Here is a 22,350-nt window from a genome sequence, read left to right as displayed (position 1 = left end):
ACCGTCCCTCTCACCTCCTGCTGTCTACCTTCATCTCTGTATCTGTCATTACCTCCTAGACCGTCCCTCACCCCATCTCACCTCCTGCTGTCTACCTTCATCTCTGTATCTGTCATTACCTCCTAGACCGTCCCTCACCCCATCTCACCTCCTGCTGTCTACCTTCATCTCTGTATCTGTCATTACCTCCTAGACCGTCCCTCACCCCATCTCACCTCCTGCTGTCTACCTTCATCTCTGTATCTGTCCTTACCTCCTAGACCGTCCCTCACCCCATCCCACCTCCTGCTGTCTACCTTCATCTCTGTATCTGTCATTACCTCCTAGACCGTCCCTCACCCCATCCCACCTCCTGCTGTCTACCTTCATCTCTGTATCTGTCATTACCTCCTAGACCGTCCCTCACCCCATCTCACCTCCTGCTGTCTACCTTCATCTCTGTATCTGTCATTACCTCCTAGACCGTCCCTCACCCCATCTCACCTCCTGCTGTCTACCTTCATCTCTGTATCTGTCATTACCTCCTAGACCGTCCCTCACCCCATCCTACCTCCTGCTGTCTACCTTCATCTCTGTATCTGTCATTACCTCCTAGACCGTCCCTCTCACCTCCTGCTGTCTACCTTCATCTCTGTATCTGTCATTACCTCCTAGACCGTCCCTCACCCCATCTCACCTCCTGCTGTCTACCTTCATCTCTGTATCTGTCATTACCTCCTAGACCGTCCCTCACCCCATCCTACCTCCTGCTGTCTACCTTCATCTCTGTATCTGTCATTACCTCCTAGACCGTCCCTCACCCCATCTCACCTCCTGCTGTCTACCTTCATCTCTGTATCTGTCATTACCTCCTAGACCGTCCCTCACCCCATCTCACCTCCTGCTGTCTACCTTCATCTCTGTATCTGTTATTACCTCCTAGACCGTCCCTCACCCCATCCTACCTCCTGCTGTCTACCTTCATCTCTGTATCTGTCATTACCTCCTAGACCGTCCCTCTCACCTCCTGCTGTCTACCTTCATCTCTGTATCTGTCATTACCTCCTAGACCGTCCCTCACCCCATCTCACCTCCTGCTGTCTACCTTAATCTCTGTATCTGTCATTACCTCCTAGGCCGACCCACCGTTTGAGATTCAGTTTCATTTACATCTTTTTACATTTGTTTTTATGTTACAATTTGTGTTTTATCAACATTTGAATTATATTTGATATTGTTTTATATTTTTAGCTATGAATATTGAATATTGTGTTATATTTATATGTAATATAATATTTGAGTTAACCTATTATTATTGTTTTATATATTTTGAATTTCTATTTCTATTTTGAGTTTTATTTGACTGATTGTCGTTGTGTTTTGGGTTTGTTGTTGTTTTCCCCCTCCCTCTTCCTGGTTTGTATTTAGACCCCTCCCCCTCCCAGCAGAGCCACACCCTCCTTCTTCGTAGACACGCCCCCTGCCCCTCCCCCTGCCTCGTTACCACAGCGACCGGCCATCGCTCCCACATTCTCCCTCTGACTCTTCCTCCTCCTCATCCTCCTCATCCTCCTCTCACCCAAACCACGCCTCTCTTCTCCTCCTTTGGCTATCCCCCGCTCCTCCTCTCCCCTCCTCACCTCTCCACTCTCCCCCTGGGCCTTTCCACTTCTCCTTTCTCCAGTCCTCCTCCTCTCCCCTCTCCTCCTCTTTCTACAAGTCTGGAGCAGCCAAGCCTGCCAGGTATCCAGCTAAAACTCATAGCTTGTAATAAATCATACAATCAATACTATTTTTCAACATATGAATACTATGATCAATACATCATATTACTATAGTATTACTGTGGTATTTCCATCACTGTGGTTAGTGCTAGTAGTAGTATTATTAGTATTATTTGTAGTATTGTTAATAGTCATAATGGTGGTTGTATTACTACCATTAAGTTAGTAGCATAGTTAGTGTTGACCATTCTGTTGTTGTTGTTTTAGTACTAATACTAGTTATAGATGTAGTAGTAGTAGTATAGTATTAGTATTATTTGTAGTATTGTTAATAGTCATAATGTAGTAGTATGTAATAGTAGTGCTTGTGGTGGTTTTAGTATTAGTTCTAGTCTACAGATTATAGATTGGGTATGCATGGCCTGTGCTGTCTCCACGCCATCTCTGTCTGCCAATCTATCTTCTCCTATTTCTATGTATCACAACACGTACTGAATGGAAGGACTTAGGTTTGGTGTGGAGGTGGGGTAAGGTGGGGTTGTGTGGAGGTGGGGTAAGGTGGGGTTGTATGTTGGTGTGTAGGTGGGGTAAGGTGGGATGGTATGTTGGTGTGTAGGTGGGGTAAGGTGGGGTTGTGTGGAGGTGGGGTAAGGTGGGGTTGTATGTTGGTGTGTAGGTGGGGTAAGGTGGGATGGTATGTTGGTGTGTAGGTGGGGTAAGGTAGGGTTGTATGTTGGTGTGTAGGTGGGGTAAGGTAGGGTTGTATGTTGGTGTGTAGGTGGGGTAAGGTGGGGTTGTATGTTGGTGTGTAGGTGGGGTAAGGTGGGGTTGTATGTTGGTGAGTAGGTGGGGTAAGGTAGGGTTGTATGTTGGTGTGTAGGTGGGGTAAGGTGGGATGGTATGTTGGTGTGTAGGTGGGGTAAGGTAGGGTTGTATGTTGGTGTGTAGGTGGGGTAAGGTGGGATGGTATGTTGGTGTGTAGGTGGGGTAAGGTAGGGTTGTATGTTGGTGTGTAGGTGGGGTAAGGTAGGGTTGTATGTTGGTGTGTAGGTGGGGTAAGGTGGGGTTGTATGTTGGTGTGGAGGTGGGGTAAGGTGGGGTTGTATGTTGGTGTGTAGGTGGGGTAAGGTGGGGTTGTATGTTGGTGTGTAGGTGGGGTAAGGTAGGGTTGTATGTTGGTGTGTAGGTGGGGTAAGGTGGGGTTGTATGTTGGTGTGTAGGTGGGGTAAGGTAGGGTTGTATGTTGGTGTGTAGGTGGGGTAAGGTAGGGTTGTATGTTGGTGTGTAGGTGGGGTAAGGTGGGGTTGTATGTTGGTGTGTAGGTGGGGTTGTATGTTGGTGTGTAGGTGGGGTAAGGTGGGGTTGTATGTTGGTGTGTAGGTGGGGTTGTATGTTGGTGTGTAGGTGGGGTAAGGTGGGGTTGTATGTTGGTGTGTAGGTGGGGTAAGGTGGGGTTGTATGTTGGTGTGGAGGTGGGGTAAGGTGGGGTTGTATGTTGGTGTGTAGGTGGGGTAAGGTAGGGTTGTATGTTGGTGTGTAGGTGGGGTAAGGTGGGGTTGTATGTTGGTGTGTAGGTGGGGTAAGGTAGGGTTGTATGTTGGTGTGTAGGTGGGGTAAGGTAGGGTTGTATGTTGGTGTGTAGGTGGGGTAAGGTAGGGTTGTATGTTGGTGTGTAGGTGGGGTAAGGTGGGGTTGTATGTTGGTGTGTAGGTGGGGTAAGGTGGGGTTGTATGTTGGTGTGTAGGTGGGGTAAGGTAGGGTTGTATGTTGGTGTGTAGATGGGGTAAGGTAGGGTTGTATGTTGGTGTGTAGGTGGGGTAAGGTGGGGTTGTATGTTGGTGTGTAGGTGGGGTAAGGTGGGGTTGTATGTTGGTGTGTAGGTGGGGTTGTATGTTGGTGTGTAGGTGGGGTAAGGTGGGGTTGTATGTTGGTGTGTAGGTGGGGTAAGGTGGGGTTGTATGTTGGTGTGGAGGTGGGGTAAGGTGGGGTTGTATGTTGGTGTGGAGGTGGGGTTGTATGTTGGTGTGTAGGTGGGGTAAGGTAGGGTTGTATGTTGTATGTTGGTGTGTAGGTGGGGTAAGGTGTGTGTGTCAGAGCTGTGAATAGACCCCTGGTGGCATGTCTGGTGGGGTAAGAGTGTGTGTCAGAGCTGTGAATAGACCCCTGGTGGCATGTCTGGTGGGGTAAGAGTGTGTGTCAAAGCTGTGTGTAAGTTGACTATGCAAACAATTTGGAATTTTCAACATATTACTGTTTCTTATAAAAAGGAAGAAGTGATGCAGTCAGTCTCAACTCAACTCTTAGCCAAGAGAGACTGACATGCATAGTATTTACCTCAGTCTCTCCTCAACTCTTAGCCAAGAGAGACTGACATGCACAGTATTTATATCAGCCCTCTGATTACAATGAAGAGCAAGACGTGCCGCTCTGTTCGCCAGCTGCAGCTTAACTAGGTCTTTCCTTGCAGCACTGGACCACACGACTGGACCATAATCAAGATAAGACAAAACTAGAGCCTGCAGGACTTGCTTTTTGGAGTGTGGTGTCAAAAAAGCAGAGCATCTCTTTATTACGGACAGACCTCTCCCCTTCTTTACAACCATTGAATCTATATGTTTTGACCATGACAGTTTACAATGTAAGGTAACACCAAGTAATTTAGTCTCCTCAACTTGTTCAACAGCCACACCATTCATTACCAGATTCAGCTGAGGTCTAGAACTTAGGGAATGATTTGTACCAAATACAATGCTCTTAGTTTTAGAGATGTTCAGGACCAGTTTATTAGTGGCCTCCCATTCCAAAACAGACTGCAACTCTTTGTTAAGGGTTTCAGTGACTTCATTAGCTGTGGTTGCTGATGCGTATATGGTTGAATCATCAGCATACATGGACACACATGCTTTGTTTAATGCCAGTGGCAGGTCATTGGTAAAAATAGAAAAGAGTAGAGGGCCTAGAGAGCTGCCCTGCGGTACACCACACTTTACATGTTTGACATTAGAGAAGCTTCCATTAAAGAAAACCCTTTGAGTTCTATTAGATAGGTAGCTCTGACGATATGACAGAGGTTGAAAAATCATAACACATACGTTTTTTCAACAACAGGTTATGGTCAATAATATCAAAGGCTGCACTGAAATCTAACAGTACAGCTCCCACAATCTTCTTATTATCAATTTATTTCAACCAATCATCAGTCATTTGTGTGAGTGCAGTACATGTTGAGTGCCTTTCTCTATAAGAATGCTGAAAGTCTGTTGTTAATTTGTTTACAGAGAAATAGTATTGTATTTGGTCAAACACTATTTTTTCCAACAGTTTGCTAAGAGCTGGCAGCAAGCTTATATGTCTGCTGTTTGATCCAGTCAAGGACGCTTTACCATTCTTGGGTAGCGGAATTACTTTGGCTTCCCTCCAGGCCTGAGGACAAAGACTTTCCTCTAGGCTCAGATTAAAGATATGACAGATAGGAGTGGCTATAGAGTCAGCTACCATCCTCAGTAGCTTTCCATCTATGTTGTTAATGCCAGGAGGTTTGTCATTATTGATCGATAACAATAATTTTTCTACCTCTCCCACACTAACTTTACAAAATTCAAACTTGCAATGCTTTTCTTTCATTATTAGTTTTTTTTATGCATGAATACGATGGCTCACTGTTCATTGTTGGCATTTCCTGCCTAAGTTTGCCCACTTTGCCAATGAAGTAATCATTCAAATAATTGGCAACATCAAATGGTTTTGTGATGAATAAGCCATCTGATTCGATGAAAGATGGAGTTGAATTTGTCTTTCTACCCATAATTTCATTTAAAGTACTCCAAAGTGTTTTTTTCCATCATTCTTTATATCGTTGATCTTGGCTTCATAATACAGTTTCTTCTTCTTTTTGTTCAGTTTAGTCACATAATTTCTCTATTTGCAGTAAGTCAGCCAGTCAGATGTGCAGCCAGACTTATTATCCACTCCTTTTGCCCCGTCTCTTTCAACCAGACAGTTGATCAATTCCTCATCAATAAAATCAATAAAACTGTGAAGGACCTCGGCGTTACTCTTGACCCTGATCTCTCTTTTGACGAACATATCAAGACTGTTTCAAGGACAGCTTTTTTCCATCTACGTAACATTGCAAAAATCAGAAATTTTCTGTCCAAAAATGATGCAGAAAAATTAATCCATGCATTTGTTACTTCTAGGTTAGACTACTGCAATGCTCTACTTTCCGGCTACCCGGATAAAGCACTAAATAAACTTCAGTTAGTGCTAAATACGGCTGCTAGAATCCTGACTAGAACCAAGAAATTTGATCATATTACTCCAGTGCTAGCTTCCCTACACTGGCTTCCTGTTAAGGCAAGGGCTGATTTCAAGGTTTTACTGTTAACCTATAAAGCGTTACATGGGCTTGCTCCTACCTATCTTTCCGAGTTGGTCCTGCCGTACATACCAATACGTACGCTACGGTCACAAGACGCAGGCCTCCTAATTGTCCCTAGAATTTCTAAGCAAACAGCGGGAGGCAGGGCTTTCTCCTATAGATCTCCATTTTTATGGAACAGTCTGCCTACCCATGTGAGAGACGCAGACTCGGTCTCAACCTTTAAGTCTTTACTGAAGACTTATCTCTTCAGTAGGTCATATGATTGAGTGTAGTCTGGCCCAGGAGTGTGAAGGTGAACGGAAAGGCTCTGGAGCAACGAACAGCCCTTGCTGTCTCTGCCAGGCCGGTTCCCCTCTCTCCACTGGGGTTCTCTGCCTCTAACCCTGTTACAGGGGCTGAGTCACTGGCTTGCTGGTGCTCTTTCATGCCGTCCCTAGGAGGGGTGCGTCACTTGAGTGGGTTGAGTTACTGACGTGATCTTCCTGTCTGGGTTGGCGCCCCCCCTTGGTTTGTGCTGTGGTGGAGACCTCTGTGGGCTATACTCGGCCTTGTCTCAGGATTGTAAGTTGGTGGTTGAGGATATCCCTCTAGTGGTGCGGGGGCTGTGCTTTGGCAGAGTGGGTGGGGTTATATCCTTCCTGTTTGGCCCTGTCCGGGGGTTTCTTCGGATGGGGCCACAGTGTCTCCGGACCGCTCCTGTCTCAGCCTCCAGTATTTATGCTGCAGTAGTTTATGTGTCGGGGGGCTGGGGTTAGTTGGTTATACCTGGAGTACTTCTCCTGTCTTATCCAGTGTCCTGTGTGAATTTAAGTATGCTCTCTCTAATTCTCTCGTTCTCTCTTTCTCTCTGAGAACCTGAGCCCTAGGACCATACGTCAGGACTACCGGGCATGATGACACCTTGCTGTCCCCAGTCCGCCTGGCCTTGCTGCTATTCCAGTCAACTGTTCTGCCTGCGGTTACGAAACCCCTACCTGTCCCAGACCTGCTGTTTTCAACTCTTAATGATCGGCTATGAAAAGCCAACTGAGAGACCTGAGCCCTAGGACCATACGTCGGGACTACCGGCCGTGGTGACTCCTTGCTGTCCCCAGTCCGCCTGGCCTTGCTGCTATTCCAGTTTCAACTGTTCTGCCTGCGGTTATGGAACCCCTACCTGTCCCAGACCTGCTGTTTTCAACTCTTAATGATCGGCTATGAAAAGCCAACTGAGATTTATTCCTGATTATTATTTGACCATGCTTGTCACTTATGAACATTTTTGAACATCTTGGCATGGTTCTGTTATAATCTCCACCCGGCACAGCCAGAAGAGGACTGGCCACCCCTCATAGCCTGGTTCCTCTCTAGGTTTCTTCCTAGGTTTTGGCCTTTCTAGGGAGTTTTTCCTAGCCACCGTGCTTCTACACCTGCATTACTAGCTGTTTGGGGTTTTAGGCTGGATTTCTGTACAGCACTTCGAGATATTAGCTGATGTAAGAAGGGCTATATAAAATAAAATTGATTGATTGATTGATCAATCCACGGAGCCTTAACAGCTCTAACAGTCAGTATCCTAACAGGTGCATGTTTATCAATAATTGGAAGACGCAATTTAATTAATTCATAAAGTCCAGCGTCTGGATGCTCCTTATTAATCACATCAGACCAGCAAATATGTTTTACATCATCCACATAAGAGTCACAGCAAAATCTTTTGTATGATCTCTTATAAACTATTTTAGGCCCAGCTGTTGGAACTTTGTCTTTCCTGGATATAGCCACTATATTGTGATCACTCTATCCAATGGGTACGGATACAGCTTTAGAACAAAGTTCTACTGTATTAGTAAAAATGTGATCGATACATGTGGATGATCTTGTTCCTGTAGTGTTTGGAAACACCCTGGTAGGTTGATTAATAACCTGAACCAGATTACAGGCACTGGTTACAGTCAGAAGCTTCCTCTTGAGCGGACAGCTTGATAAAAACCAGTCAATATTCAGGTCCCCAAGAAAGTAGACCTCTCTGTTTACATCACATTCACTATCAAGCATTTCACACATATTATTTAGATACTGACTGTTAGCACTTGGTGGCCTATAGCAACACCCCAAAAGAAAAGGCTTTAGATGTGCCAGGTGAACCTGCAACCACAACACTTCAATAACACTTTACATAAGATCTTCTCTAAGGATTACAGGGGTATGGCTCTCAATATATACAGCAACACCTCCCCCATAAGCATTCCTGTCTCTTCTATAGATGTTATATCATTGTATTGCTACTGATGTACCATCAAATTAATTATCTAAGTGAGTCTCAGAAATGGCTAATATATTAATGTTATCTGATGTTAGCGAGTTATTGATTTCATGAACCTTATTTCTAAGGCTACATATATTAATATGGACTATTTTCAGCCCTTTCCTGGGTAGCTTATCAGAGATAGACATAATATGGAAAATAGCAAACAAAGCAAGAGAAAAAAAATATACATTCAGCAGTCCATTAACCAGTTGGTGTGTGTAAGTGTGTGTGTGTGTGTGTGTGTGTGTGCTGCGGGGTTGAAGCTACGAACCAATAGGCTTGGCTCTCTCATCCCTTCCAGGCTTCTGGGAGGGAGGGTTGACAATGAACCTGTCATATCGGATCTAAGCAATGTCCCCACGCGCTCTGGCAGATTTCACGGCTGGGATAAGTTCTTTCCTCTTCTGGCGCACAGTTTCAGGATAGTCCTCGTTGAGGAAGATATCTGTTCCTCTCAAGTTCTTGGCTCTTTCCCGGAACAGCTACCTTGTCCTTGAACCTCAGGAACTTGACCACTATCGGCCTGGGCCTGTCACCTGGGCCGGTGGTTGGTTTTCCAGTCCTGTTGGCGCGCTCCACCTCAATCTTCCTGTGGTCCATCTTCAGTTTCTCCGAGAAAATTTCCCTCATTTTGTCCTCTGACTCCGTCCAGGTCTCTTTTGGAGATTCCGCAACCATGTTATTCCGCCTTGATTGTCCCTCGAGATAGTCTGATTTATCCTTCATTGTTATCATGGATTCACACACAGAACTGATGTCCTCTCTCAATGACTTACAGATCGCTGTAATCTTGCCGTTCTCCTGTTTCAACTCATTGAGCTGACGCTGGGAGAACTGCAAACTGTTCTTTAGGCCCTGGAACTCTCTGGTCAGGTCGTCCATTATTTTATTAGTTGAATCCACCAGTGGGGTTGTATGTTGGTGTGTAGGTGGGGTAAGGTAAGGGTTGTATGTTGGTGTGTAGGTGGGGTAAGGTAGGGTTGTATGTTGGTGTGTAGGTGGGGTAAGGTGGGGTTGTATGTTGGTGTGTAGGTGGGGTAAGGTGGGGTTGTATGTTGGTGTGTAGGTGGGGTAAGGTGGGGTTGTATGTTGGTGTGTAGGTGGGGTAAGGTGGGGTTGTATGTTGGTGTATAGGTGGGGTAAGGTGGGGTTGTATGTTGGTGTGTAGGTGGGGTAAGGTGGGGTTGTATGTTGGTGTGTGTAGGTGTGTCCAGCCCCAGTGAGTGTCAGCAGGGTAAAGTGGTAATAAAGGGTAGTGGGCAGGAGGGTAAAGTGGTAATAAAGGGTAGTGGGCAGGAGGGTAAAGTGGTAATAAAGGGTAGTGGGCAGGAGGGTAAAGTGGTAATAAAGGGTAGTGTGCAGGAGGGTAAAGTGGTAATAAAGGGTAGTGGGCAGGAGGGTAAAGTGGTAATAAAGGGTAGTGGGTCAACAGGGTAAAGTGGTAATAAAGGGTAGTGGGCAGGAGGGTAAAGTGGTAATAAAGGGTAGTGGGTCAGCAGGGTAAAGTGGTAATAAAGGGTAGTGGGTCAGCAGGGTAAAGTGGTAATAAAGAGTAGTGGGTCAACAGGGTAAAGTGGTAATAAAGGGTAGTGGGTCAACAGGGTAAAGTGGTAATAAAGGGTAGTGTGTCAGCAGGGTAAAGTGGTAATAAAGGGTAGTGGGTCAACAGGGTAAAGTGGTAATAAAGGGTAGTGGGTCAACAGGGTAAAGTGGTAATAAAGGGTAGTGTGTCAACAGGGTAAAGTGGTAATAAAGGGTAGTGGGCAGGAGGGTAAAGTGGTAATAAAGGGTAGTGGGTCAACAGGGTAAAGTGGTAATAAAGGGTAGTGTGTCAACAGGGTAAAGTGGTAATAAAGGGTAGTGGGTCAGCAGGGTAAAGTGGTAATAAAGGGTAGTGGGTCAGGAGGGTAAAGTGGTAATAAAGGGTAGTGGGTCAACAGGGTAAAGTGGTAATAAAGGGTAGTGGGTCAACAGGGTAAAGTGGTAATAAAGGGTAGTGGGTCAACAGGGTAAAGTGGTAATAAAGGGTAGTGGGCAGGAGGGTAAAGTGGTAATAAAGGGTAGTGTGTCAACAGGGTAAAGTGGTAATAAAGGGTAGTGGGTCAGCAGGGTAAAGTGGTAATAAAGGGTAGTGGGTCAACAGGGTAAAGTGGTAATAAAGGGTAGTGGGTCAGCAGGGTAAAGTGGTAATAAAGGGTAGTGGGTCAACAGGGTAAAGTGGTAATAAAGGGTAGTGGGCAGGAGGGTAAAGTGGTAATAAAGGGTAGTGTCCAGGAGGGTAAAGTGGTAATAAAGGGTAGTGGGTCAACAGGGTAAAGTGGTAATAAAGGGTAGTGGGTCAGCAGGGTAAAGTGGTAATAAAGGGTAGTGGGTCAACAGGGTAAAGTGGTAATAAAGGGTAGTGGGCAGGAGGGTAAAGTGGAAATAAAGGGTAGTGTGCAGGAGGGTAAAGTGGTAATAAAGGGTAGTGGGTCATCAGGGTAAAGTGGTAATAAAGGGTAGTGGGTCAACAGGGTAAAGTGGTAATAAAGGGTAGTGGGTCAACAGGGTAAAGTGGTAATAAAGGGTAGTGGGTCAACAGGGTAAAGTGGTAATAAAGGGTAGTGGGTCAACAGGGTAAAGTGGTAATAAAGGGTAGTGGGTCATCAGGGTAAAGTGGTAATAAAGGGTAGTGGGTCAGCAGGGTAAAGTGGTAATAAAGGGTAGTGGGTCAACAGGGTAAAGTGGTAATAAAGGGTAGTGGGCAGGAGGGTAAAGTGGTAATAAAGGGTAGTGGGTCAACAGGGTAAAGTGGTAATAAAGGGTAGTGGGTCAGCAGGGTAAAGTGGTAATAAAGGGTAGTGTGTCAACAGGGTAAAGTGGTAATAAAGGGTAGTGGGTCAGCAGGGTAAAGTGGTAATAAAGGGTAGTGGGTCAACAGGGTAAAGTGATAATAAAGGGTAGTGGGTCAACAGGGTAAAGTGGTAATAAAGGGTAGTGGGTCAACAGGGTAAAGTGGTAATAAAGGGTAGTGGGTCAACAGGGTAAAGTGGTAATAAAGGGTAGTGTGCAGGAGGGTAAAGTGGTAATAAAGGGTAGTGTGCAGGAGGGTAAAGTGGTAATAAAGGGTAGTGGGTCAACAGGGTAAAGTGGTAATAAAGGGTAGTGGGTCAACAGGGTAAAGTGGTAATAAAGGGTAGTGGGTCAGCAGGGTAAAGTGGTAATAAAGGGTAGTGGGTCAGCAGGGTAAAGTGGTAATAAAGGGTAGTGGGTCAGCAGGGTAAAGTGGTAATAAAGGATAGTGGGTCAACAGGGTAAAGTGGTAATAAAGGGTAGTGGGCAGGAGGGTAAAGTGGTAATAAAGGGTAGTGGGTCAACAGGGTAAAGTGGTAATAAAGGGTAGTGTGTCAACAGGGTAAAGTGGTAATAAAGGGTAGTGGGTCAGCAGGGTAAAGTGGTAATAAAGGGTAGTGGGTCAACAGGGTAAAGTGGTAATAAAGGGTAGTGTGCAGGAGGGTAAAGTGGTAATAAAGAGTAGTGGGTCAGCAGGGTAAAGTGGTAATAAAGGGTAGTGGGTCAGCAGGGTAAAGTGGTAATAAAGGGTAGTGGGTCAACAGGGTAAAGTGGTAATAAAGGGTAGTGGGTCAACAGGGTAAAGTGGTAATAAAGGGTAGTGTGTCAGCAGGGTAAAGTGGTAATAAAGGGTAGTGGGTCAACAGGGTAAAGTGGTAATAAAGGGTAGTGGGTCAGCAGGGTAAAGTGGTAATAAAGGGTAGTGGGTCAACAGGGTAAAGTGGTAATAAAGGGTAGTGGGTCAACAGGGTAAAGTGGTAATAAAGGGTAGTGGGTCAGGAGGGTAAAGTGGTAATAAAGGATAGTGGGTCAACAGGGTAAAGTGGTAATAAAGGGTAGTGGGCAGGAGGGTAAAGTGGTAATAAAGGGTAGTGGGTCAACAGGGTAAAGTGGTAATAAAGGGTAGTGGGCAGGAGGGTAAAGTGGTAATAAAGGGTAGTGGGTCAGCAGGGTAAAGTGGTAATAAAGGGTAGTGGGTCAACAGGGTAAAGTGGTAATAAAGGGTAGTGGGTCAACAGGGTAAAGTGGTAATATAGGGTAGTGTGTCAGCAGGGTAAAGTGATAATAAAGGGTAGTGGGTCAACAGGGTAAAGTGGTAATAAAGGGTAGTGGGTCAGCAGGGTAAAGTGGTAATAAAGGGTAGTGTATCAACAGGGTAAAGTGGTAATAAAGGGTAGTGGGTCAACAGGGTAAAATGGTAATAAAGGGTTGTGTGTCAGCAGGGTAAAGTGGTAATAAAGGGTAGTGGGTCAGCAGGGTAAAGTGGTAATAAAGGGTAGTGGGTCAACAGGGTAAAGTGGTAATAAAGGGTAGTGGGTCAGCAGGGTAAAGTGGTAATAAAGGGTAGTGGGTCAACAGGGTAAAGTGGTAATAAAGGGTAGTGGGTCAACAGGGTAAAGTGGTAATAAAGGGTAGTGGGTCAACAGGGTAAAGTGGTAATAAAGGGTAGTGGGTCAGCAGGGTAAAGTGGTAATAAAGGGTAGTGGGTCAGCAGGGTAAAGTGGTAATAAAGGGTAGTGGGTCAACAGGGTAAAGTGGTAATAAAGGGTAGTGGGTCAACAGGGTAAAGTGGTAATAAAGGGTAGTGGGTCAGCAGGGTAAAGTGGTAATAAAGGGTAGTGGGTCAGCAGGGTAAAGTGGTAATAAAGGGTAGTGGGTCAACAGGGTAAAGTGGTAATAAAGGGTAGTGGGTCAGCAGGGTAAAGTGGTAATAAAGGATAGTGTGTCAGCAGGGTAAAGTGGTAATAAAGGGTAGTGGGCAGGAGGGTAAAGTGGAAATAAAGGGTAGTGGGTCAGCAGGGTAAAGTGGTAATAAAGGGTAGTGTGTCAACAGGGTAAAGTGGTAATAAAGGGTAGTGGGTCAGCAGGGTAAAGTGGTAATAAAGGGTAGTGGGCAGGAGGGTAAAGTGGTAATAAAGGGTAGTGGGTCAGCAGGGTAAAGTGGTAATAAAGGGTAGTGGGTCAGCAGGGTAAAGTGGTAATAAAGGGTAGTGGGTCAACAGGGTAAAGTGGTAATAAAGGGTAGTGGGTCAACAGGGTAAAGTGGTAATAAAGGGTAGTGTGCAGGAGGGTAAAGTGGTAATAAAGGGTAGTGGGTCAGCAGGGTAAAGTGGTAATAAAGGGTAGTGGGTCAACAGGGTAAAGTGGTAATAAAGGGTAGTGGGTCAACAGGGTAAAGTGGTAATAAAGGGTAGTGGGTCAACAGGGTAACGTGGTAATAAAGGGTAGTGGGCAGGAGGGTAAAGTGGTAATAAAGGGTAGTGGGTCAACAGGGTAAAGTGGTAATAAAGGGTAGTGGGTCAACAGGGTAAAGTGGTAATAAAGGGTAGTGGGTCAACAGGGTAAAGTGGTAATTAAGGGTAGTGGGTCAACAGGGTAAAGTGGTAATAAAGGGTAGTGGGTCAACAGGGTAAAGTGGTAATAAAGGGTAGTGGGTCAGCAGGGTAAAGTGGTAATAAAGGGTAGTGGGTCAACAGGGTAAAGTGGTAATAAAGGGTAGTGGGTCAGCAGGGTAAAGTGGTAATAAAGGGTAGTGTGTCAACAGGGTAAAGTGGTAATAAAGGGTAGTGTGCAGGAGGGTAAAGTGGTAATAAAGGGTAGTGGGTCAGCAGGGTAAAGTGGTAATAAAGGGTAGTGTGTCAACAGGGTAAAGTGGTAATAAAGGGTAGTGTGCAGGAGGGTAAAGTGGTAATAAAGGGTAGTGGGTCAACAGGGTAAAGTGATAATAAAGGGTAGTGGGTCAACAGGGTAAAGTGGTAATAAAGGGTAGTGGGTCAACAGGGTAAAGTGGTAATAAAGGGTAGTGGGTCAACAGGGTAAAGTGGTAATAAAGGGTAGTGGGTCAACAGGGTAAAGTGGTAATAAAGGGTAGTGGGTCAGCAGGGTAAAGTGGTAATAAAGGGTAGTGGGTCAACAGGGTAAAGTGGTAATAAAGGGTAGTGGGTCAGCAGGGTAAAGTGGTAATAAAGGGTAGTGTGTCAACAGGGTAAAGTGGTAATAAAGGGTAGTGTGCAGGAGGGTAAAGTGGTAATAAAGGGTAGTGGGTCAGCAGGGTAAAGTGGTAATAAAGGGTAGTGGGCAGGAGGGTAAAGTGGTAATAAAGGGTAGTGGGTCAGCAGGGTAAAGTGGTAATAAAGGGTAGTGGGTCAACAGGGTAAAGTGGTAATAAAGGGTAGTGGGTCAACAGGGTAAAGTGGTAATAAAGGGTAGTGGGTCAGCAGGGTAAAGTGGTAAAAAAGGGTAGTGGGTCAACAGGGTAAAGTGGTAATAAAGGGTAGTGGGTCAACAGGGTAAAGTGGTAATAAAGGGTAGTGGGCAGGAGGGTAAAGTGGTAATAAAGGGTAGTGTGTCAGCAGGGTAAAGTGGTAATAAAGGGTAGTGGGTCAGCAGGGTAAAGTGGTAATAAAGGGTAGTGGGTCAGCAGGGTAAAGTGGTAATAAAGGATAGTGGGTCAACAGGGTAAAGTGGTAATAAAGGGTAGTGGGCAGGAGGGTAAAGTGGTAATAAAGGGTAGTGGGTCAACAGGGTAAAGTGGTAATAAAGGGTAGTGTGTCAACAGGGTAAAGTGGTAATAAAGGGTAGTGGGTCAGCAGGGTAAAGTGGTAATAAAGGGTAGTGGGTCAACAGGGTAAAGTGGTAATAAAGGGTAGTGTGCAGGAGGGTAAAGTGGTAATAAAGAGTAGTGGGTCAGCAGGGTAAAGTGGTAATAAAGGGTAGTGGGTCAGCAGGGTAAAGTGGTAATAAACGGTAGTGGGTCAACAGGGTAAAGTGGTAATAAAGGGTAGTGGGTCAACAGGGTAAAGTGGTAATAAAGGGAAGTGTGTCAGCAGGGTAAAGTGGTAATAAAGGGTAGTGGGTCAACAGGGTAAAGTGGTAATAAAGGGTAGTGGGTCAGCAGGGTAAAGTGGTAATAAAGGGTAGTGGGTCAACAGGGTAAAGTGGTAATAAAGGGTAGTGGGTCAACAGGGTAAAGTGGTAATAAAGGGTAGTGGGTCAGGAGGGTAAAGTGGTAATAAAGGGTAGTGGGTCAACAGGGTAAAGTGGTAATAAAGGGTAGTGGGCAGGAGGGTAAAGTGGTAATAAAGGGTAGTGGGTCAACAGGGTAAAGTGGTAATAAAGGGTAGTGGGCAGGAGGGTAAAGTGGTAATAAAGGGTAGTGGGTCAGCAGGGTAAAGTGGTAATAAAGGGTAGTGGGTCAACAGGGTAAAGTGGTAATAAAGGGTAGTGGGTCAACAGGGTAAAGTGGTAATAAAGGGTAGTGTGTCAGCAGGGTAAAGTGGTAATAAAGGGTAGTGGGTCAACAGGGTAAAGTGGTAATAAAGGGTAGTGGGTCAGCAGGGTAAAGTGGTAATAAAGGGTAGTGTATCAACAGGGTAAAGTGGTAATAAAGGGTAGTGGGTCAACAGGGTAAAGTGGTAATAAAGGGTTGTGTGTCAGCAGGGTAAAGTGGTAATAAAGGGTAGTGGGTCAGCAGGGTAAAGTGGTAATAAAGGGTAGTGGGTCAACAGGGTAAAGTGGTAATAAAGGGTAGTGGGTCAGCAGGGTAAAGTGGTAATAAAGGGTAGTGGGTCAACAGGGTAAAGTGGTAATAAAGGGTAGTGGGTCAACAGGGTAAAGTGGTAATAAAGGGTAGTGGGTCAACAGGGTAAAGTGGTAATAAAGGGTAGTGGGTCAGCAGGGTAAAGTGGTAATAAAGGGTAGTGGGTCAGCAGGGTAAAGTGGTAATAAAGGGTAGTGTGCAGGAGGGTAAAGTGGTAATAAAGGGTAGTGGGTCAACAGGGTAAAGTGGTAATAAAGGGTAGTGGGTCAACAGGGTAAAGTGGTAATAAAGGGTAGTGGGTCAGCAGGGTAAAGTGGTAATAAAGGGTAGTGGGTCAGGAGGGTAAAGTGGTAATAAAGGGTAGTGGGTCAACAGGGTAAAGTGGTAATAAAGGGTAGTGGGTCAACAGGGTAAAGTGGTAATAAAGGGTAGTGGGTCAGCAGGGTAAAGTGGTAATAAAGGGTAGTGGGTCAGCAGGGTAAAGTGGTAATAAAGGGTAGTGGGTCAGCAGGGTAAAGTGGTAATAAAGGGTAGTGTATCAACAGGGTAAAGTGGTAATAAAGGGTAGTGGGTCAACAGGGTAAAGTGGTAATAAAGGGTAGTGGGTCAACAGGGTAAAGTGGTAATAAAGGGTAGTGGGTCAACAGGGTAAAGTGGTAATAAAGGGTAGTGGGTCAACAGGGTAAAGTGGTAAAAAAAGGTTAGTGGGTCAACAGGGTAAAGTGGTAATAAAGGGTAGTGGGTCAACAGGGTAAAGTGGTAATAAAGGGTAGTGGGCAGGAGGGTAAAGTGGTAATAAAGGGTAGTGGGTCAACAGGGTAAAGTGGTAATAAAGGGTAGTGTGCAGGAGGGTAAAGTGGTAATAAAGGGTAGTGTGTCAGCAGGGTAAAGTGGTAATAAAGGGTAGTGTGCAGGAGGGTAAAGTGGTAATAAAGGGTAGTGGGTCAACAGGGTAAAGTGGTAATAAAGGGTAGTGGGTCAACAGGGTAAAGTGGTAATAAAGGGTAGTGTGCAGGAGGGTAAAGTGGTAATAAAGGGTAGTGTGTCAGCAGGGTAAAGTGGTAATAAAGGGTAGTGGGTCAACAGGGTAAAGTGGTAATAAAGGGTAGTGTCCAGGAGGGTAAAGTGGTAATAAAGGGTAGTGTGTCAACAGGGTAAAGTGGTAATAAAGGGTAGTGTGCAGGAGGGTAAAGTGGTAATAAAGGGTAGTGGGTCAACAGGGTAAAGTGGTAATAAAGGGTAGTGGGCAGGAGGGTAAAGTGGTAATAAAGGGTAGTGGGCAGGAGGGTAAAGTGGTAATAAAGGGTAGTGGGTCAGCAGGGTAAAGTGGTAATAAAGGGTAGTGTCCAGGAGGGTAAAGTGGTAATAAAGGGTAGTGTGTCAACAGGGTAAAGTGGTAATAAAGGGTAGTGTGCAGGAGGGTAAAGTGGTAATAAAGGGTAGTGGTCAACAGGGTAAAGTGGTAATAAAGGGTAGTGGGCAGGAGGGTAAAGTGGTAATAAAGGGTAGTGGGTCAGCAGGGTAAAGTGGTAATAAAGGGTAGTGGGTCAGCAGGGTAAAGTGGTAATAAAGGGTAGTGGGTCAGCAGGGTAAAGTGGTAATAAAGGGTAGTGGGTCAGGAGGGTAAAGTGGTAATAAAGGGTAGTGGGTCAACAGGGTAAAGTGGTAATAAAGGGTAGTGGGTCAACAGGGTAAAGTGGTAATAAAGGGTAGTGGGTCAGCAGGGTAAAGTGGTAATAAAGGGTAGTGTGTCAGCAGGGTAAAGTGGTAATAAAGGGTAGTGGGCAGGAGGGTAAAGTGGTAATAAAGGGTAGTGGGCAGCAGGGTAAAGTGGTAATAAAGGGTAGTGTGTCAGCAGGGTAAAGTGGTAATAAAGGGTAGTGGGCAGGAGGGTAAAGTGGTAATAAAGGGTAGTGGGCAGCAGGGTAAAGTGGTAATAAAGGGTAGTGTATCAGCAGGGTAAAGTGGTAATAAAGGGTAGTGGGCAGGAGGGTAAAGTGGTAATAAAGGGTAGTGTCCAGGAGGGTAAAGTGGTAATAAAGGGTAGTGGGTCAGCAGGGTAAAGTGGTAATAAAGGGTAGTGGGCAGGAGGGTAAAGTGGTAATAAAGGGTAGTGGGTCAACAGGGTAAAGTGGTAATAAAGGGTAGTGTGCAGGAGGGTAAAGTGGTAATAAAGGGTAGTGGGTCAACAGGGTAAAGTGGTAATAAAGGGTATTGGGTCATCAGGGTAAAGTGGTAATAAAGGGTAGTGGGTCAGCTGGGTAAAGTGGTAATAAAGGGTAGTGGGTCAGCAGGGTAAAGTGGTAATAAAGGGTAGTGGGTCAGCAGGGTAAAGTGGTAATAAAGGGTAGTGGGTAAACAGGGTAAAGTGGTAATAAAGGGTAGTGGGTCAACAGGGTAAAGTGGTAATAAAGGGTAGTGGGCAGGAGGGTAAAGTGGTAATAAAGGGTAGTGGGCAGGAGGGTAAAGTGGTAATAAAGGGTAGTGTGCAGGAGGGTAAAGTGGTAATAAAGGGTAGTGGGTCAGCAGGGTAAAGTGGTAATAAAGGGTAGTGGGTCAGCAGGGTAAAGTGGTAATAAAGGGTAGTGGGTCAGCAGGGTAAAGTGGTAATAAAGGGTAGTGGGTCAACAGGGTAAAGTGGTAATAAAGGGTAGTGGGTCAACAGGGTAAAGTGGTAATAAAGGGTAGTGGGTCAGGAGGGTAAAGTGGTAATAAAGGGTAGTGGGTCAACAGGGTAAAGTGGTAATAAAGGGTAGTGGGTCAACAGGGTAAAGTGGTAATAAAGGGTAATGGGTCAACAGGGTAAAGTGGTAATAAAGGGTAGTGGGTCAACAGGGTAAAGTGGTAATAAAGGGTAGTGGGCAGGAGGGTAAAGTGGTAATAAAGGGTAGTGGGTCAGCAGGGTAAAGTGGTAATAAAGGGTAGTGGGCAGGAGGGTAAAGTGGTAATAAAGGGTAGTGGGCAGGAGGGTAAAGTGGTAATAAAGGGTAGTGGGTCAGCAGGGTAAAGTGGTAATAAAGGGTAGTGGGCAGGAGGGTAAAGTGGTAATAAAGGGTAGTGGGCAGGAGGGTAAAGTGGTAATAAAGGGTAGTGTGTCAGCAGGGTAAAGTGGTAATAAAGGGTAGTGGGTCAGCAGGGTAAAGTGGTAATAAAGGGTAGTTTGCAGGAGGGTAAAGTGGTAATAAAGGGTAGTGTGTCAGCAGGGTAAAGTGGTAATAAAGGGTAGTGGGTCAGCAGGGTAAAGTGGTAATAAAGGGTAGTGTGTCAGCAGGGTAAAGTGGTAATAAAGGGTAGTGGGTCAGCAGGGTAAAGTGGTAATAAAGGGTAGTTGGTCAACAGGGTAAAGTGGTAATAAAGGGTAGTGGGTCAACAGGGTAAAGTGGTAATAAAGGGTAGTGGGTCAACAGGGTAAAGTGGTAATAAAGGGTAGTGTGTCAGCAGGGTAAAGTGGTAATAAAGGGTAGTGGGTCAGCAGGGTAAAGTGGTAATAAAGGGTAGTTGGTCAACAGGGTAAAGTGGTAATAAAGGGTAGTGGGTCAACAGGGTAAAGTGGTAATAAAGGGTAGTGGGTCAACAGGGTAAAGTGGTAATAAAGGGTAGTGGGTCATCAGGGTAAAGTGGTAATAAAGGGTAGTGGGTCAACAGGGTAAAGTGGTAATAAAGGGTAGTGGGTCAACAGGGTAAAGTGGTAATAAAGGGTAGTGGGTCAGGAGGGTAAAGTGGTAATAAAGGGTAGTGGGTCATTAGGGTAAAGTGGTAATAAAGGGTAGTGGGTCAACAGGGTAAAGTGGTAATAAAGGGTAGTGTGCAGGAGGATAAAGTGGTAATAAAGGGTAGTGGGTCAACAGGGTAAAGTGGTAATAAAGGGTAGTGGGTCAGGAGGGTAAAGTGGTAATAAAGGGTAGTGGGTCAACAGGGTAAAGTGGTAATAAAGGGTAGTGGGTCAGCAGGGTAAAGTGGTAATGAAGGGTAGTGGGTCAGCAGGGTAAAGTGGTAATAAAGGGTAGTGGGTCAGCAGGGTAAAGTGGTAATAAAGGGTAGTGGGCAGGAGGGTAAAGTGGTAATAAAGGGTAGTGGGCAGGAGGGTAAAGTGGTAATAAAGGGTAGTGTGTCAGCAGGGTAAAGTGGTAATAAAGGGTAGTGGGTCAGCAGGGTAAAGTGGTAATAAAGGGTAGTGTGCAGGAGGGTAAAGTGGTAATAAAGGGTAGTGTGTCAGCAGGGTAAAGTGGTAATAAAGGGTAGTGGGTCAGCAGGGTAAAGTGGTAATAAAGGGTAGTGGGTCAACAGGGTAAAGTGGTAATAAAGGGTAGTGTGTCAGCAGGGTAAAGTGGTAATAAAGGGTAGTGGGTCAGCAGGGTAAAGTGGTAATAAAGGGTAGTTGGTCAACAGGGTAAAGTGGTAATAAAGGGTAGTGGGTCAACAGGGTAAAGTGGTAATAAAGGGTAGTGGGTCAACAGGGTAAAGTGGTAATAAAGGGTAGTGGGTCATCAGGGTAAAGTGGTAATAAAGGGTAGTGGGTCAACAGGGTAAAGTGGTAATAAAGGGTAGTGGGTCAACAGGGTAAAGTGGTAATAAAGGGTAGTGGGTCAGGAGGGTAAAGTGGTAATAAAGGGTAGTGGGTCATTAGGGTAAAGTGGTAATAAAGGGTAGTGGGTCAACAGGGTAAAGTGGTAATAAAGGGTAGTGTGCAGGAGGATAAAGTGGTAATAAAGGGTAGTGGGTCAACAGGGTAAAGTGGTAATAAAGGGTAGTGGGTCAGGAGGGTAAAGTGGTAATAAAGGGTAGTGGGTCAACAGGGTAAAGTGGTAATAAAGGGTAGTGGGTCAGCAGGGTAAAGTGGTAATGAAGGGTAGCGTGCAGGAGGGTAAAGTGGTAATAAAGGGTAGTGGGTCAGCAGGGTAAAGTGGTAATAAAGGGTAGTGGGTCAACAGGGTAAAGTGGTAATAAAGGGTAGTGGGTCAGCAGGGTAAAGTGGTAATAAAGGGTAGTGGGTCAACAGGGTAAAGTGGTAATAAAGGGTAGTGGGTCAACAGGGTAAAGTGGTAATAAAGGGTAGTGGGTCAACAGGGTAAAGTGGTAATAAAGGGTAGTGAGTCAGCAGGGTAAAGTGGTAATAAAGGGTAGTGGGTCAACAGGGTAAAGTGGTAATAAAGGGTAGTGGGTCTGCAGGGTAAAGTGGTAATAAAGGGTAGTGGGTCAACAGGGTAAAGTGGTAATAAAGGGTAGTGGGTCAGCAGGGTAAAGTGGTAATAAAGGGTAGTGGGTCAACAGGGTAAAGTGGTAATAAAGGGTAGTGGGTCAGCAGGGTAAAGTGGTAATAAAGGGTAGTGGGTCAACAGGGTAAAGTGGTAATAAAGGGTAGTGGGTCAACAGGGTAAAGTGGTAATAAAGGGTAGTGGGTCAGCAGGGTAAAGTGGTAATAAAGGGTAGTGGGTCAGCAGTGGTCCTCTGTAGCTCAGCTGGTAGAGCACGGCGCTTGTAACGCCAAGGTAGTGGGTTCGATCCCCGGGACCACCCATACACAAAAATGTATGCACTCATGACTGTAAGTCGCTTTGGATAAAAGCGTCTGCTAAATGGCATATTATTATTATTTAAAGTGGTAATAAAGGGTAGTGGGTCAACAGGGTAAAGTGGTAATAAAGGGTAGTGGGTCAGCAGGGTAAAGTGGTAATAAAGGGTAGTGGGTCAGCAGGGTAAAGTGGTAATAAAGGGTAGTGGGTCAACAGGGTAAAGTGGTAATAAAGGGTAGTGTGCAGGAGGGTAAAGTGGTAATAAAGGGTAGTGTGTCAACAGGGTAAAGTGGTAATAAAGGGTAGTGGGTCAGCAGGGTAAAGTGGTAATAAAGGGTAGTGGGTCAGCAGGGTAAAGTGGTAATAAAGGGTAGTGGGTCAACAGGGTAAAGTGGTAATAAAGGGTAGTGTGTCAACAGGGTAAAGTGGTAATAAAGGGTAGTGGGTCAGCAGGGTAAAGTGGTAATAAAGGGTAGTGGGCAGGAGGGTAAAGTGGTAATAAAGGGTAGTGGGTCAGCAGGGTAAAGTGGTAATAAAGGGTAGTGGGTCAACAGGGTAAAGTGGTAATAAAGGGTAGTGGGTCAACAGGGTAAAGTGGTAATAAAGGGTAGTGGGTCAACAGGGTAAAGTGGTAATAAAGGGTAGTGGGTCAACAGGGTAAAGTGGTAATAAAGGGTAGTGGGTCAGCAGGGTAAAGTGGTAATAAAGGGTAGTGTGTCAACAGGGTAAAGTGGTAATAAAGGGTAGTGGGTCAGCAGGGTAAAGTGGTAATAAAGGGTAGTGTGTCAACAGGGTAAAGTGGTAATAAAGGGTAGTGGGCAGGAGGGTAAAGTGGTAATAAAGGGTAGTGGGTCAACAGGGTAAAGTGG

At 45.4% G+C, this 22,350-nt stretch overlaps 1 protein-coding gene across 1 annotated transcript in view; it reads left to right on the top strand.

Moving 5' to 3' along the window:
• Positions 1-22,350, top strand: part of LOC311119326 (caskin-1-like) — a gene marked incomplete at both ends in the record, with an annotated part of 108,138 nt that overhangs the window by 47,955 nt on the left and 37,833 nt on the right. Inside the window, one exon of the mRNA XM_084194046.1 lies at positions 1,408-1,722. Within this exon, the coding sequence (XP_084050172.1) occupies positions 1,408-1,722 (315 nt within the window). The remainder of the gene's footprint in view (positions 1-1,407; positions 1,723-22,350) is intronic.

Source organism: Coregonus lavaretus (genome assembly GCF_964263955.1).
Source record: "Coregonus lavaretus genome assembly, contig: HAP1_SCAFFOLD_1486, whole genome shotgun sequence".
Lineage (NCBI taxonomy): Eukaryota > Metazoa > Chordata > Actinopteri > Salmoniformes > Salmonidae > Coregonus > Coregonus lavaretus.
Note: the sequence above shows the minus strand (reverse complement) of the source record. Positions and strands in the feature narration are given on the sequence as shown.